Genomic DNA, 12821 nt, shown 5'->3' with positions numbered 1-12821 from the left:
AATAGGAACATAGTGGAATATCTTAAGTCATCACTTTTTTTTTTTTTCGTTTTCCTTGAATCGTGATTCTCTACAGCTCCAAAGCCAAGCAACAAGTATCCATTTCTCCTGTAAAAGACTGGGTAGAGCCTTAGAACAAAGGAGTAATTGTTCAGCTGGAGCTTAAAGTCTAGCCTTTTCAAGCACTTAAAGGAATAATGGCTTTGAAAGCCAGGGTTTGTGAAGAGAGTAGTGTTTTCTAAATGTTAAAAATGTCCTTGTGTTATCATGATCTAATTCTGGTAGATTTGCGTCATAAAGCTGCATTATAAGTTATAGTGGAAAAGAAACGGAGGCTATGGAGGGATGGAAGTCTACTTTAGACGGTGACCGTGGAGAGATGGAGGGAAGAAAAAGGTGGAGGCAGGAGTTTCAGTGTGGGCATCTTGTCCTGTCTCCTTGACCACTGCCCTCTGCTCAGTCACCACAAGACACCATCTGTAATGGATCTCCCCGGGGGTTTGGGGCCAGGACGGAAATGAAGAACAGTGCTTACACCCATGGAAGTTTGGGGAAAATCCCAGTATAAGAGGCTTCACTTCTTTCCTGTCAACAATGCTGTGCAGTAATCATATTACCAAAATTTTATGGCACTGTTAACTCCAGCGGGATGGGAGCTATGGCTGAAGGAGGGAATTGAGGTTCGCTTCAACAAAATAGCACATAATATAGCCGTGTGCAGAGAGCGCGGCTGGCCCTTTGGCTCTCCAGAGGAAGACAGGAGTGCGCCGATCCTCTCTAGGGAGCAAGATGAGGCCCAGCTTTAGAGGGAGAAAACCACCCTATACGGGAGCCTCCAAAACGGGAAGCCTTGACAAGGACACACGGGGCCGAATGAGCGGTGTGGGCCGGTCATCCTAGCAGACTGCCGCAGCGTGGCCAGAGACCAGACCGAACAGCGCCTCCCAGCGGAGACCGGAGAACGCGCAGAAGGCCGCCCTCGCCTCTGCGTGCTCTCCGTTCACAAATTCACCCTCCTGGGAAGGAAGACGGGAGGGGCAGGTGGGAGGTCCCCCAACTGGGAGCTCAAAGCTAAAATATCTGACTTGTTTTCCAAGAGGACCAAGTTCCCCTGAATAAACATTCTGGTTTCTTTCTTGGAGACTTTAAGGTATGTTTCCCATCACGGGAGGGAACAGAAGCTTCTGAAAGCAGACCAGATAAATATAAATATCCATTACCTTTCCATACGTGTTTGCTGATATCAGGGAAGCCCTGATATGTATGTATGTATCAGGGCTTCGCTGATCGCTCAGTTGGTAAAGAATTTGCCTGCAATGCAGCAGATCCCGGTTCGATTTCTGGGTGGGGAAGATCCGCTGGAGAACGGATAGGCTACCCACTCCAGTATTCTTGGGCTTCCCTTGTGGCTCACCTGGTAAAGAATCTGCCCGCAATGCGGGAGACCTGGGTTTGATCCCTGGGTTGGGAAGATCCTCTGGAGAAGCAAACAGCTACCCACTCCAGTATTCTGGCCTGGAGAATTCCAAGGGGTGGCAAAGAGTTGGACTCCACTGAACAACTTTCACTTACACACATGTTACACACATGCTACACACATGTTACATGCATGTTGCATATATTCTGTAAGACAACAGTATAATGTTTGTATCCTTTACTGTTTTATAAGTTGTTTAGATTACATTACTCAGAACTGTTACAGTTATCAGTTAAGAGATTAGAGCTGCCACTATCATAAATTTAGTCTCAATAATGAAGAATATCCCCAAGCAACAAAGCAACAGAATGTGAAAATGTTCTTATTCAACAGTATCCTTACAGATAAGAGGGACTATTTGTCTCCTTCAACCCCTAAAATACTTATTTAAAAATTTTTATTCTTTGTATATATTTGCCTCCCTGTCACTCAAGGAAGATGGATAAGTGACAAAAGCCAGCTTCTCCAAGTGTTGCCCATGTAAACATGGACCACATGCATTGTATCAGACCCCACACTAATGATGCTCCCACACCTTAATGCTTAGTCCATAGATTTGGTAGACCCATAACCAGCTTCTGGCTATTCTCATCAATTTTCTGAGTATTTATATAAAAATATAAATTATAAAATATCTACTTTCTTTTCTCTTATACTGGATGATTCAAAGACTCATGGACATGATTGGAAATCAAGATTAATTACTTTCCCCTAGTTTTATTGACATAAAACCTTGGGTAAATTTAAGAAGTACACTATTATGATTTGATATAATTATATACTATGCCAGCAAATTTGGAAAACTCAGCAGTGGCCACAGGACTGGAAAAGGTCAGTTTTCATTCCAATCCCTAAGAAAGGCAATCCCAAAGAATGCTCAAACTATCTCACAATTGCACTCATCTCACACGCTAGTAAAGTAATGCTCAAAATTCTCCAAGCCAGCCTTCAGCAATACGTGAACCGTGAACTTCCAGATGTTCAAGCTGGTTTTAGAAAAGGCAGAGGAACAAGAGATCAAATTGCCAACATCTGCTGGATCACCAAAAAAGCAAGAGAGTTCCAGAAAAACATCTATTTCTGCTTTATTGGCTACGCCAAAGCCTTCAACTGTGTGGATCACAATAAACTGTGGGAAATTCTGAAAGTGATGGGAATACCAGACCACCTGACTTGCCTCTTGAGAAACCTGTATGCAGGTCAGGAAGCAACAGTTGGAACTGGACATGGACCAACAGACTGGTTCCAAATTGGAAAAGGAGTACGTCAAGGCTGTATATTGTCACCCTGCTTATTTAACTTATATGCAGAGTACATCATGAGAAACTTTGGGCTGGATGAAGCACAAGCTGGAGTCAAGATTGCCTGGAGAAATATCAATAAACTTAGGTATGCAGATGACACCACCCTTATGGCAAAGAGTGAAGAGGAACTAAAGAGCCTCTTGATGAAAGTGAAAGAGAGTGAAAAAGTTGGCTTAAAGCTCAACATTCAGAAAACTAAGATCATGGCATCTGGTCTCATCACTTCATGGGGAATAGATGGGGAGACAGTGGAAACAGTGTCAGACTTTATTTTGGGGGGCTCCAAAATCACTGCAGATGGTGACTGCAACCATGAAATTAAAAGATGCTTACTCCTTGGAAGGAAAGGTATGACCAACCTAGAGGGCATATTAAAAAGCAGAGACATTACTTTGCCAACAAAGGTCTTTCTGGTCAAGGCTATGATTTTTTCAGTGGTCATGTGTGGATGTGAGAGTTGGACTGTGAAGAAAGTTAAGTGCCGAAAAATTGATGCTTTTGAACTGTGGTGTTGGAGAAGACTCTTGAGAGTCTCTTGGACTGCAAGGAGATCCAACCAGTCCATCCTAAAGGAGATCAGTCCTGGGTGTTGGAAGGACTGATGCTGAAGCTGAAGCTCCAATACTTTGGCCACCTCATGTGAAGAGTTGACTCATTGGAAAAGACCCTGATGCTGGGATGAATTGGGGGCAGGAGGAGAAGGGGAACGACAGAGGATGAGATGGCTGGATGGCATCACTGACTCGATGGACATGAGTTTGAGTAAACTACGGAAGTTGGTGATAGACAGGGAGGCCTGGCGTGCTGAGATTTATGGGGTCGAAAAGAGTCGGACACGACTGAGCGACTGAACTGAACTGAACTGACAATTATATACTGAGAAATGATTCCTACACTGTTGGTCATTTATTGGACTGGAACCTGGTGGTCCGGAGTTGACGATGAGAGAGTTAAAGAAGGAAAAATGCTAATATTCCCTGGGTTACGAAGCCAGCTTTCGCACTCCAGGCAATCAGCCAGAAATAGAGAGAGAGAGAGAGAGAGAGAGAGAAAGAAAGAAAGAAAGACTCGGGGACCAAAGGTCTGATGGAGTAAAGGTGCTTTAATCAACATGGTGTGGGCATATATACTGTCTTACAAAGTAATTATTCTCAGCAAAGATAAAGATTAAAATTCCAGACTTACAAAATACAAGGCGATCCCTCTTAAAGAGAGAAGAGGGTACTTATCACCATAATGAGAAACTAACAAAGGAAATGCCTGGATTCCTCAGCCCCAGAAAGGCATGCCTCTCCTCTTAATTCCTGAATATTCAGGAATTAATAAGGGCCAAAGGTTTCCTGACAGATCCAAAACAGCACACAGGAAGCCTCCTGTTAAATGCTTCCTGACACTACACCACTGTTATTTAGCACTTTTGTTACCTCACATAGTTAACATTTCTCTTCATCTACTCTCCTATGAAGTTCCAAGTGTAAAATATGATATTGAACTATAGTCACCATGCCCAGAATATATTAATCTTATAACTAGAAATATGTTCCTTTGACCAGCATCTCTTCATTTCCTGCAGACTCTAGCCCCTGGAAACCACTCTAGTCTCTATTTCTGTGAGTTCAGCTGTTTTTTTAGATTCCATGTAACTGTGAGAACATACAGTTTTTCTTTGTCTGCCGTTTCAGTGAGCATAATGCCCTCAAGTTCCATCCACGTTGTTGCAAATGACAAGATTCTCCTTTTCTAATGGCTTAATAATATTCCTCTGTGTGTGTACCTTCTTTATCCATCATCCATAGATGGACACTAGGCCTGCTTCCATATCTTGGCTGCTGTGAATAATGTTGTAATCAACATGGGGGTACAGATATATTTTCAAGATGCTGGTTTCATATCCTTTGGGTATACACCCAGAAGTGGAATTCTTGGCTCATATGATAGTTTTTTTTTTTTTTTTTTTTTGAGGAACCACCGTTTGCCATAGTGGCTCATTTTGCATTCCCATCAATGGTGCACAAGGATTCCCATTTTTCCACATCCTTTCCAACACTCATCTCTTGTCTTTTTAATGATGGCCATTCTAACAGGTGTGAGGGGATATCACCTTATGAGATAAGGAATGCACTTATTTTACTTTGTAAGTTATTTCATCTGAAGTGCATCTGAAATGACTAAAAGAATGGATCTCAGTGTTTTTATGGGCAGTGCCTATTTCTTAGTCCTTTCACAGTATTCTGCTGATGATTTCTCCTTTCCTAAACTTGTTTCCCTCCTAGCCTTTATAAACCTTTAAAAATTAGAAAAAAAATTTATGGAAATTTTTTAGGAACTTTTTAGGAAAATTTTAAGGAAAAAAGATAGCAGAAGAGGAGGTAGAAAATATGGACAAGGATTAATAACTGTGATGAAAGAAATTTACAGTATTTGTAAGACAATCAGATGTTGTGTAAAATGATATTTCCTTTTCTTTATTATCTATTCATTTGCTTTAAATAAGAACTACCATCATAGGTGGAATATACTTTGTAATTTTTACAGTGAATTATACTTGTGCATTTCAATATTTCTGCCCACAGTGCTGAGTTCTGTTCACTCCTTATTTTCACTCCACTCTTCTGCACCCCCCTCCACATTCTATCAAGGTTCAGAATAAACATGGAAATGCTAAATAAGTCTTTATGTGTCCATCAACCATTGTGCTCTTCCAAATCCCTCAAATCTGATCTTCAAAGAGAGGAAGATCTCTACTATTGAGATATTAGGGGCATTAACAAATTCTGTTTTCCTATTACATATCTTTAAATTCTACTGTTTTAGTCCAATGCTTATTTGCACACTAATTTTGATGACATGATCTGAAAAGCTTAGGTTTTTCTGAAGCTTGTTCCTAACAAACACCTTCTCTTTTTGAATTTCCTCTTTCTGGAAATTTTGTTTCCCAGCATTTTCTTCACAGGTTGTACCTCACCTTTACCTTTTAGGCGTGACCCCTCTGTCCTGATGGTGAACTTGTTTGACATCAGGGACCTCTGATATTTTGTTTTATTAACATTTGGGAACATGATATTAGTATCTGAGAGACATTTATTTAACAAACCTAGTGCTGTTGAAGCAGAAGTTCCTAATACACAGATGAGTCCTCTGATGAGCACCTCCCAGGAGAAACACAGGCAGTGATGTTTCCCTTATCACCCACTGGGTTCTTTGTTTTCAGAAGCACAGCCTTCAAAAATTTCCTCTGCCAGTGAATGGATGATCTCTACATTCCTGGGAAAAGTTTTACTGGAGATGAAAAGTTCCTGCCTACACAAAAAAACCAATATTGTTTTCTACCATATGAAATGTGTCCATTAATAAATAGAAAAAAATTCCTAATCAATAGAACTTGAGCCCTTTTACACACTGAGAAATGCTATTTTAAGTTTGTGCTCGTTAGTTCCAAAGAGCCTCAGGAAATATAGAATTTAAGCCTAGACTGATGCAGTGTTTTTTTTTTTTTTTTTTGATGTCTTGACAGGCATTATTTATTTATAAAGAAGGTAGTTGGAGTTTCACGAGGGAGGGGATATAAGTGTACTTGTGGCTGACTCCCATTGTTATATGGCAGACCCAACACAATATTGCAAAGCAATTATCTTCCAATTAAAAACAAATAAAAAGAAAACTGTTGGCTGCCTACCCACGCTTCCTATCCTCTTCATCCTTGCTAAATATAACTGTGATTTTACATGGGAATTTATCCTTTCCTCAGATGATTTGGGGTCAGTTCTTATTAGACTAAGTCAATTCTGGCAATTTAAATTCCTGTGTGTCCATATAAGTTTCCCCCTCAGTCAGTCTCTCCCATCAGGAAGCTTCCATAAGACTCTTACGCTTATCCATCAGAGGGCACACAGAATGAAAACCACAATCACAGAAAACTAACCAACCTAATTGCATGGACCACAGCCTTGTCTAACTCAATGAAACTATAAGCTCTGACAAGTAGGACCACCCAAGACAGACGGGTCATGGTGGAGAGGTCTGACAAAACATGGCTCACTGGAGAAGGGAATGGCAAACCACTTCAGTATTCTTGCCTTGAGAACCCCATGAACAGTATGAAAAGGCAAAAAGATATCACAGTGAAAGATGAACTCCCCAGGTCAGTAGGTGCCCAATATGCTACTGGAGATCAGTGGAGAAATAACTCCAGAAAGAATGAAGAGATGGAGCCAAAGGAAAAACAATGCCCAGTGGTGGATGTGACTGGTGATGGAAGTAAAGTCCGATGCTGTAAAGAGCAATATTGCATAGGAACCAGAAATGTTAGGTCCATGAATCAAGGCAAATTGGAAGTGGTGAAACAGGAGAAGGCAAGACTGAACATCAACATATTAGGCATCAGTGAACTAAAATGGACTGGAATGGGTGAATTTAACTCAGATGACCATTATATCTACTACTGTGGGCAGAATCCCTTAGTAGAAATGGAGAAGCCATCATAGTCAACAAAAGAGTCTGAAATGCAGTACTTGGATGCAATCTCAAAAATGACAAAATGAGCTCTGTTCATTTCCGAGGCAAACCATTCAATATCACAGTAATCCAAGTGATGCCTTGACCAGTAATGCTGAAGAAGCCAAAGTTGAATAGTTCTATGAAGACCTACAAGACCTTCTAGAACTAACACTGAAAAAAAGTTGTCCTTTTCATTATAGGGGACTGGAATGCAAAAGTAGGAAGTCAAGAGATACCTGGAGTAACAGGCAAATTTGGCCTTGGAGTACAAAACAAAGCACGTTAAAGACTAACAGAGTTTTGCCAAGAGAACACGCTGGTCATGGCAAACACCCTCTTCCAACAACACAACAGATGACTCTATGCATGGACATCACCAGATGGTAAGTACTTAAATCAGATTGATTATATTCTTTGCAGCCAAGGATGGAGAAGCTCTATACAGTCAGCAAAAACAAGACCAGGAGCTGACTGTGGCTCAGATCATGAACTTTTTTGCCAAATTCGGAATTAAATTGAAGAAAGTAGGAAAAACCACTACACCATTAAGATATGGCCTAAATCAAATCCCTTCTGATTATACAGTGGAAGTGACAAGTAGATTCGAGCGCTTAGATCTGATAAACAGAGTACCTGAAGAACTATGGACAGAAATTGTGACATTGTACAAGAGGCAGTGATCAAGACCATCCCCAAGAAAAAGAAATGCAAAAAGGCAAAATACTTGTCTGAGGAGGCCTCGCAAACAGCTATGAAAATAAGAGAAGTGAAAGGTAAAGGAAAAAAGGAAAGATATACCCATTTGAATGCAGAGTTCCAAAGAATAGCAAGGAGATATAAGAAAGCCTTCCCCAGTGATCAATGCAAAGAAAGCAGAGGAAAATAATAGAATGGGAAAGACTAGAGATCTCTTCAAGAAAATTAGAGATACCAAGGAAACATGTCATGCAAAGATGGGCACAATAAAGGACAAAAATGGTATGGATCTAACAGAAGCAGAAGATATTAAGAAGAGGTGGCAAGAATACACAGAACCATACAGAAAAGATCTTCATGAGCCAAATGACCATGATAGTGTGATCGCTCACCTAGAGTCAGATATCTGAGATTGCGAAGTCAAGTGGGCAGTAGGAACAAAGCTAGCGGAGGTGATAGAATTCCAGTTGAGCTATTTCAAATCCAAAAAGATGATGCTGTGAAAGTGCTGCACTCAATATGTCAGCAAATATGGAAAACTCAGCAGTGGCCACAGGACTGGAAAAGGTCAATTTTCATTATAGTCCCAAAAAAAGTAAAAGCCAAAGAATGTTCAAACTATCACACAATAGCACTCATCTCACAAGCTAGTAAAGTAATACTTAAAATTCTCCAAGCTAGGTTTCAACAGTATGTGAACCGTTAAATTCCAGATGTTCAAGCTGGATTTAGAAAAGGCAGAGGAACCAGAGATCAAATTGCCAACATCCACTGGATCATCGAAAAAGCAAGAGAGTTCCAGAAAAACATCTATTTCTGCTTTATCGACTACACCAAAGCCTTTGACTGTGTGGATCACAACAAACTATGGGACATTCTGAAAGAGATGGGAATACCAGACACCTGACCTGCCTCCTGAGAAATCTATATGCAGGTCAAGAAGCAAGAGTTACAACTGGACATGGAACAACAGACTGGCTCCAAATCGGGAAAGGAGTAAGACAAGGGTGAGTATCGTCACCTTGCTTATTTAACTTATATGGAGAGTACATAATGCAAAATACCAGGCTAGATGAAGCATAAGCTGGAATCAAGATTGCTGGGAGAAATATCAGTAACTCTAGATATGCAGATGACACCACACTTGGCAGAAAGCAAAGAAGAACTAAAGAGCCTTGTGATGAAAGTGAAAGAAGATAGTGAAAAAGTTGGCTTAAAACTCAACCATCAGAAAACTAAGATCATGGCATCCAGTCCCATCACTACATGGCAAATAGATGGGGGGGAAAATGGAAACATTAAGAGATTTTAGTTTTGGGGCTTCCAAATCACTGCATATGGTGACTGTAGCTACGAAATTAAAAGATGCTTGCTCCTTGGAAGAAAAGCTACGACCAACCTAGATAGCATATTAAAAAGCAGAGACATTACTTTGCTAACAAAGGTCCATTTAGTCAAAGCTATGGTTTTTTCCACTAGTCATGTATGGATGTGAGAGTTGGACTATAAAGAAAGTTGAGCTCCAGAGAACTGATGCTTTTGAACTATGTTGTGAAGACTCTTGAGAGTCCTTTGGACTGCAAGGAGATCCGATCAGTCATTCCTAAAGGAAATCAATCCTGAATATTCATTGGAATGACTGATGCTGAAGTTGAAACTCCAATACTTTGGTCACCTGATGTGAAGAAGTGACTCATTTGAAAAGAACCTGATGTTGGGAAAGATTGAAGGTGGGAGGAGAAGGAGAAGACAGAGGATGAGATGGTTGGATTGCATCACTGACTCAGTGGACATGAGTTTGGATAAACTCAGGGAGTTGGTGATGGATAGGGAGGCCTGGTGTGCTGCAGTCCATGGGGTCACAGAGTTGGACACGACTGAGAGACTGAACTGAACTGATGTCCATATCTTCTTATGAAGCTTGACCTATGCCAGTCATTCATTGACTATGAAAATAGTGGAAAAGAAAAATTTGAATCCTAGAAGTTGTCACTAAATGGCTAAATCAACTGATCCTTGAGATGATCTATTTTGGAACTCTTGATATAGGAAATATTATGTGTTCCTTATTGCTTAAGGCATTTTACTACAGGTATGTGTGTGTGTGTGTGTGTGTGTGTGTGTGTGCGTGCTAAGTCACTGCAGTCATGTCAGACTCTCTGTGACCATATGGACCACAGCTTGCCAACTCTTCTGTCCATGGGATTTATTACAGCTAAAAGCATCTAATTACTAGACAAGTAATGTAAATTGACAAAGGCAGTACTTCAGAGAAGATTATTTGAAACAGCTATTTCCTGGTTGTTTATGTGCAAAAATGGCATAATCACAGCTGGGAGGAGAAACTAGCAGTAGAGTTTAGGATTTAAGATAAAAGATTCTGAAATCTACTTTATTGGTGTTCAATTACTAATTTTTTTGTTGACCACTGTAAGACTACAAGAAATTGCTTTATCTTTTTAATCCTCACTTATTATTTCACACAGTTGAGCTATTTCAAATCCTGAAAGATGATGCTATGAAAGTGCTGCCTCAACATGCCAGCAAATTTGGAAAACTCAGCAGTGGCCACAGGACTGGAAAATGTCCATTTTCATTCCAATCCCTAAGAAAGGCAATCCCAAAGAATGCTCAAACTACCGCACAATTGCACTCATCTCACACGCTAGTAAAGTAATGCTCAAAATTCTCCAAGCCAGCCTTCAGCAATAAGTGAACCGTGAACCTCCAGATGTTCAAGCTGGTTTTAGAAAAGGCAGAGGAACAAGAGATCAAATTGCCAACATCTGCTGGATCATCAAAAAAGCAAGAGAGTTCCAGAAAAACATCTGTTTCTGCTTTATTGACTATGCCAAAACCTTCGACTGTGTGGATCACAATAAAGTGTGGGAAATTCTGAAAGAGATGGGAATACCAGACCACCTGACTTGCCTCTTGAGAAACCTATATGCAGGTCAGGAAGCAACAGTTGGAACTGGACATGGACCAACAGACTGGTTCCAAATAGGAAAAGGAGTCTGTCAAGTCTATATATTGTCATCCCGCTTATTTAACTTATATGCAGAGTACATCATGAGAAACGCTGGGCTGGAAGAAGCACAAGCTGGAATCAAGATTGCTGGGAGAAATATTAATAACCTCAGATATGCAGATGACACCACCCTTATGGCAGAAAGTGAAGAGGAACTAAAGAGCCTCTTGATGAAAGTGAAAGAGGAGAGTGAAAAAATTGGCTTAAAGCTTAACATTCAGAAAACTAAGATCATGGCATCCGGTCCCATCAACTCATGGGAAATAGATGGGAAGACAGTGGAAACAGTGTCAGACTTTATTTTGGGGGGCTCCAAAATCACTGCAGATGGTGACTGCAGCCATGAAATTAAAAGATGCTCACTCCTTGGAAGGAAAGTTATGACCAACCTAGATAGCATATTAAAATGCTAAGACTAAGACAGACTAAGGTCTGTCTGGTCAAGGCTATGGTTTTTCCAGTAGTCATGTGTGAATGTGAGAGTTGGACTGTGAAGAAAGCTGAGCACTGAAGAATTGATGCTTTCAAACTGTGGTGTTGGAGAAGACTCTTGAGAGTCTCTTGGACTGCAAGGAGATCCAACCAGTTCTTCCTAAAGGAGATCAGTCCTGGGTGTTCATTGGAAGGACTGATGCTGAAGCTAAAATCCAATACTTTGGCCACCTCATGAGAAGAGTTGACTCATTGGAAAAGACCCTGATGCTGGGAGGGATTGGGGGCAGGAGAAGAAGGGGATGACAGAGGATGAGATGGCTGGATGGCATCACCGACTCGATGGACATGAGTTTGAGTAAACTACGGGAGTTTGTGATGGACAGGGAGGCCTGGCGTGCTGCGATTCATGGGGTCGCAAAGAGTCAGACATGACTGAATGACTGAACTGAACTGAACTGAACTGACTGATCCTCCACTATTCTCTATTCAACACAAACACATTTCTAAAAGCAACTTGATTTCCTCCCTCTGTTTTCTAGAAAACAGCCCATTTCTCAGGCTTTAGCAAGCCTGCATTAAATGGCAGTGACTGGGAGATGGGGAGTACTATTTACCTTCTCTTATGTAACTAAGAGAATGAACAGCCTCTGGGATATGGAGAGCTCTTTGACGAGTTTTGTGACTCACTGAATATCATTTTTCCCCATTTGAAAAGATAAAGGTTGGCTTTTCTGTTACTCCAGCTAAACACAGCCAAATGTTAATTTCAGATTTAATGAATGTAGACAATTTGACCTGAAGTGTAGTGAGCAACAATACATATGCTACCAAGCTGGTAGAAAATGTTTGACTTTTAATTGTAAATTTATCACTAAATATATGTTCCTGTTCTTGAATATTTGAATCTCTGTGTCACTACAGATAAAACAAGCTCATATTTTTTCTTATCAATGGGTAACAATGTGATTGTAGGCAATTGAATAGCACATATGTATCAAAAACTTAACAAGCATCTTTTCCACAGTTTTCTGTTCATAATTATATTCAGATGTCAAGTCAGGCCTAAAGTAGCAATATAGTAACACTACAGAAAGTAACAATTATCATGTTACTTTATATTGCAGAAGCTCAGTAAAAATTAGCATAGAAAAAATTAAGTTTACAAATGAAATACATCATTGAAATGCACATTGATTTTTTTCAACCAGTGAAGTTGCTTTATATCTTTCTGAATATGACATAAAGACATCAAGTTAAAAAGTTCAACAATATTCAAATTACAAACTCCAAAAATATAACTTCTGATTTTTACAGCTAATCATCTAATCAAGCATATTTAGAAACTTAAAGTCAATGCTAATGATTTGGTTGATGATTTGGA

General features: G+C 40.2%; 1 protein-coding gene across 1 annotated transcript in view; it reads right to left on the bottom strand.

The window, feature by feature from the left end:
* Nucleotides 1–896: 896 nt before the first annotated feature.
* Nucleotides 897–12821, bottom strand: part of GFRAL (GDNF family receptor alpha like) — an 86238-nt gene continuing 74313 nt past the window's right edge. Inside the window, 1 exon segment of the mRNA XM_020878265.2 lies at nucleotides 897–1143. Coding sequence (XP_020733924.2) covers nucleotides 897–1143 — 247 coding nt within the window.

This window comes from Odocoileus virginianus, chromosome 27 (genome assembly GCF_023699985.2).
Source record: "Odocoileus virginianus isolate 20LAN1187 ecotype Illinois chromosome 27, Ovbor_1.2, whole genome shotgun sequence".
NCBI classification, from domain to species: domain Eukaryota; kingdom Metazoa; phylum Chordata; class Mammalia; order Artiodactyla; family Cervidae; genus Odocoileus; species Odocoileus virginianus.
Note: the sequence above shows the minus strand (reverse complement) of the source record. Positions and strands in the feature narration are given on the sequence as shown.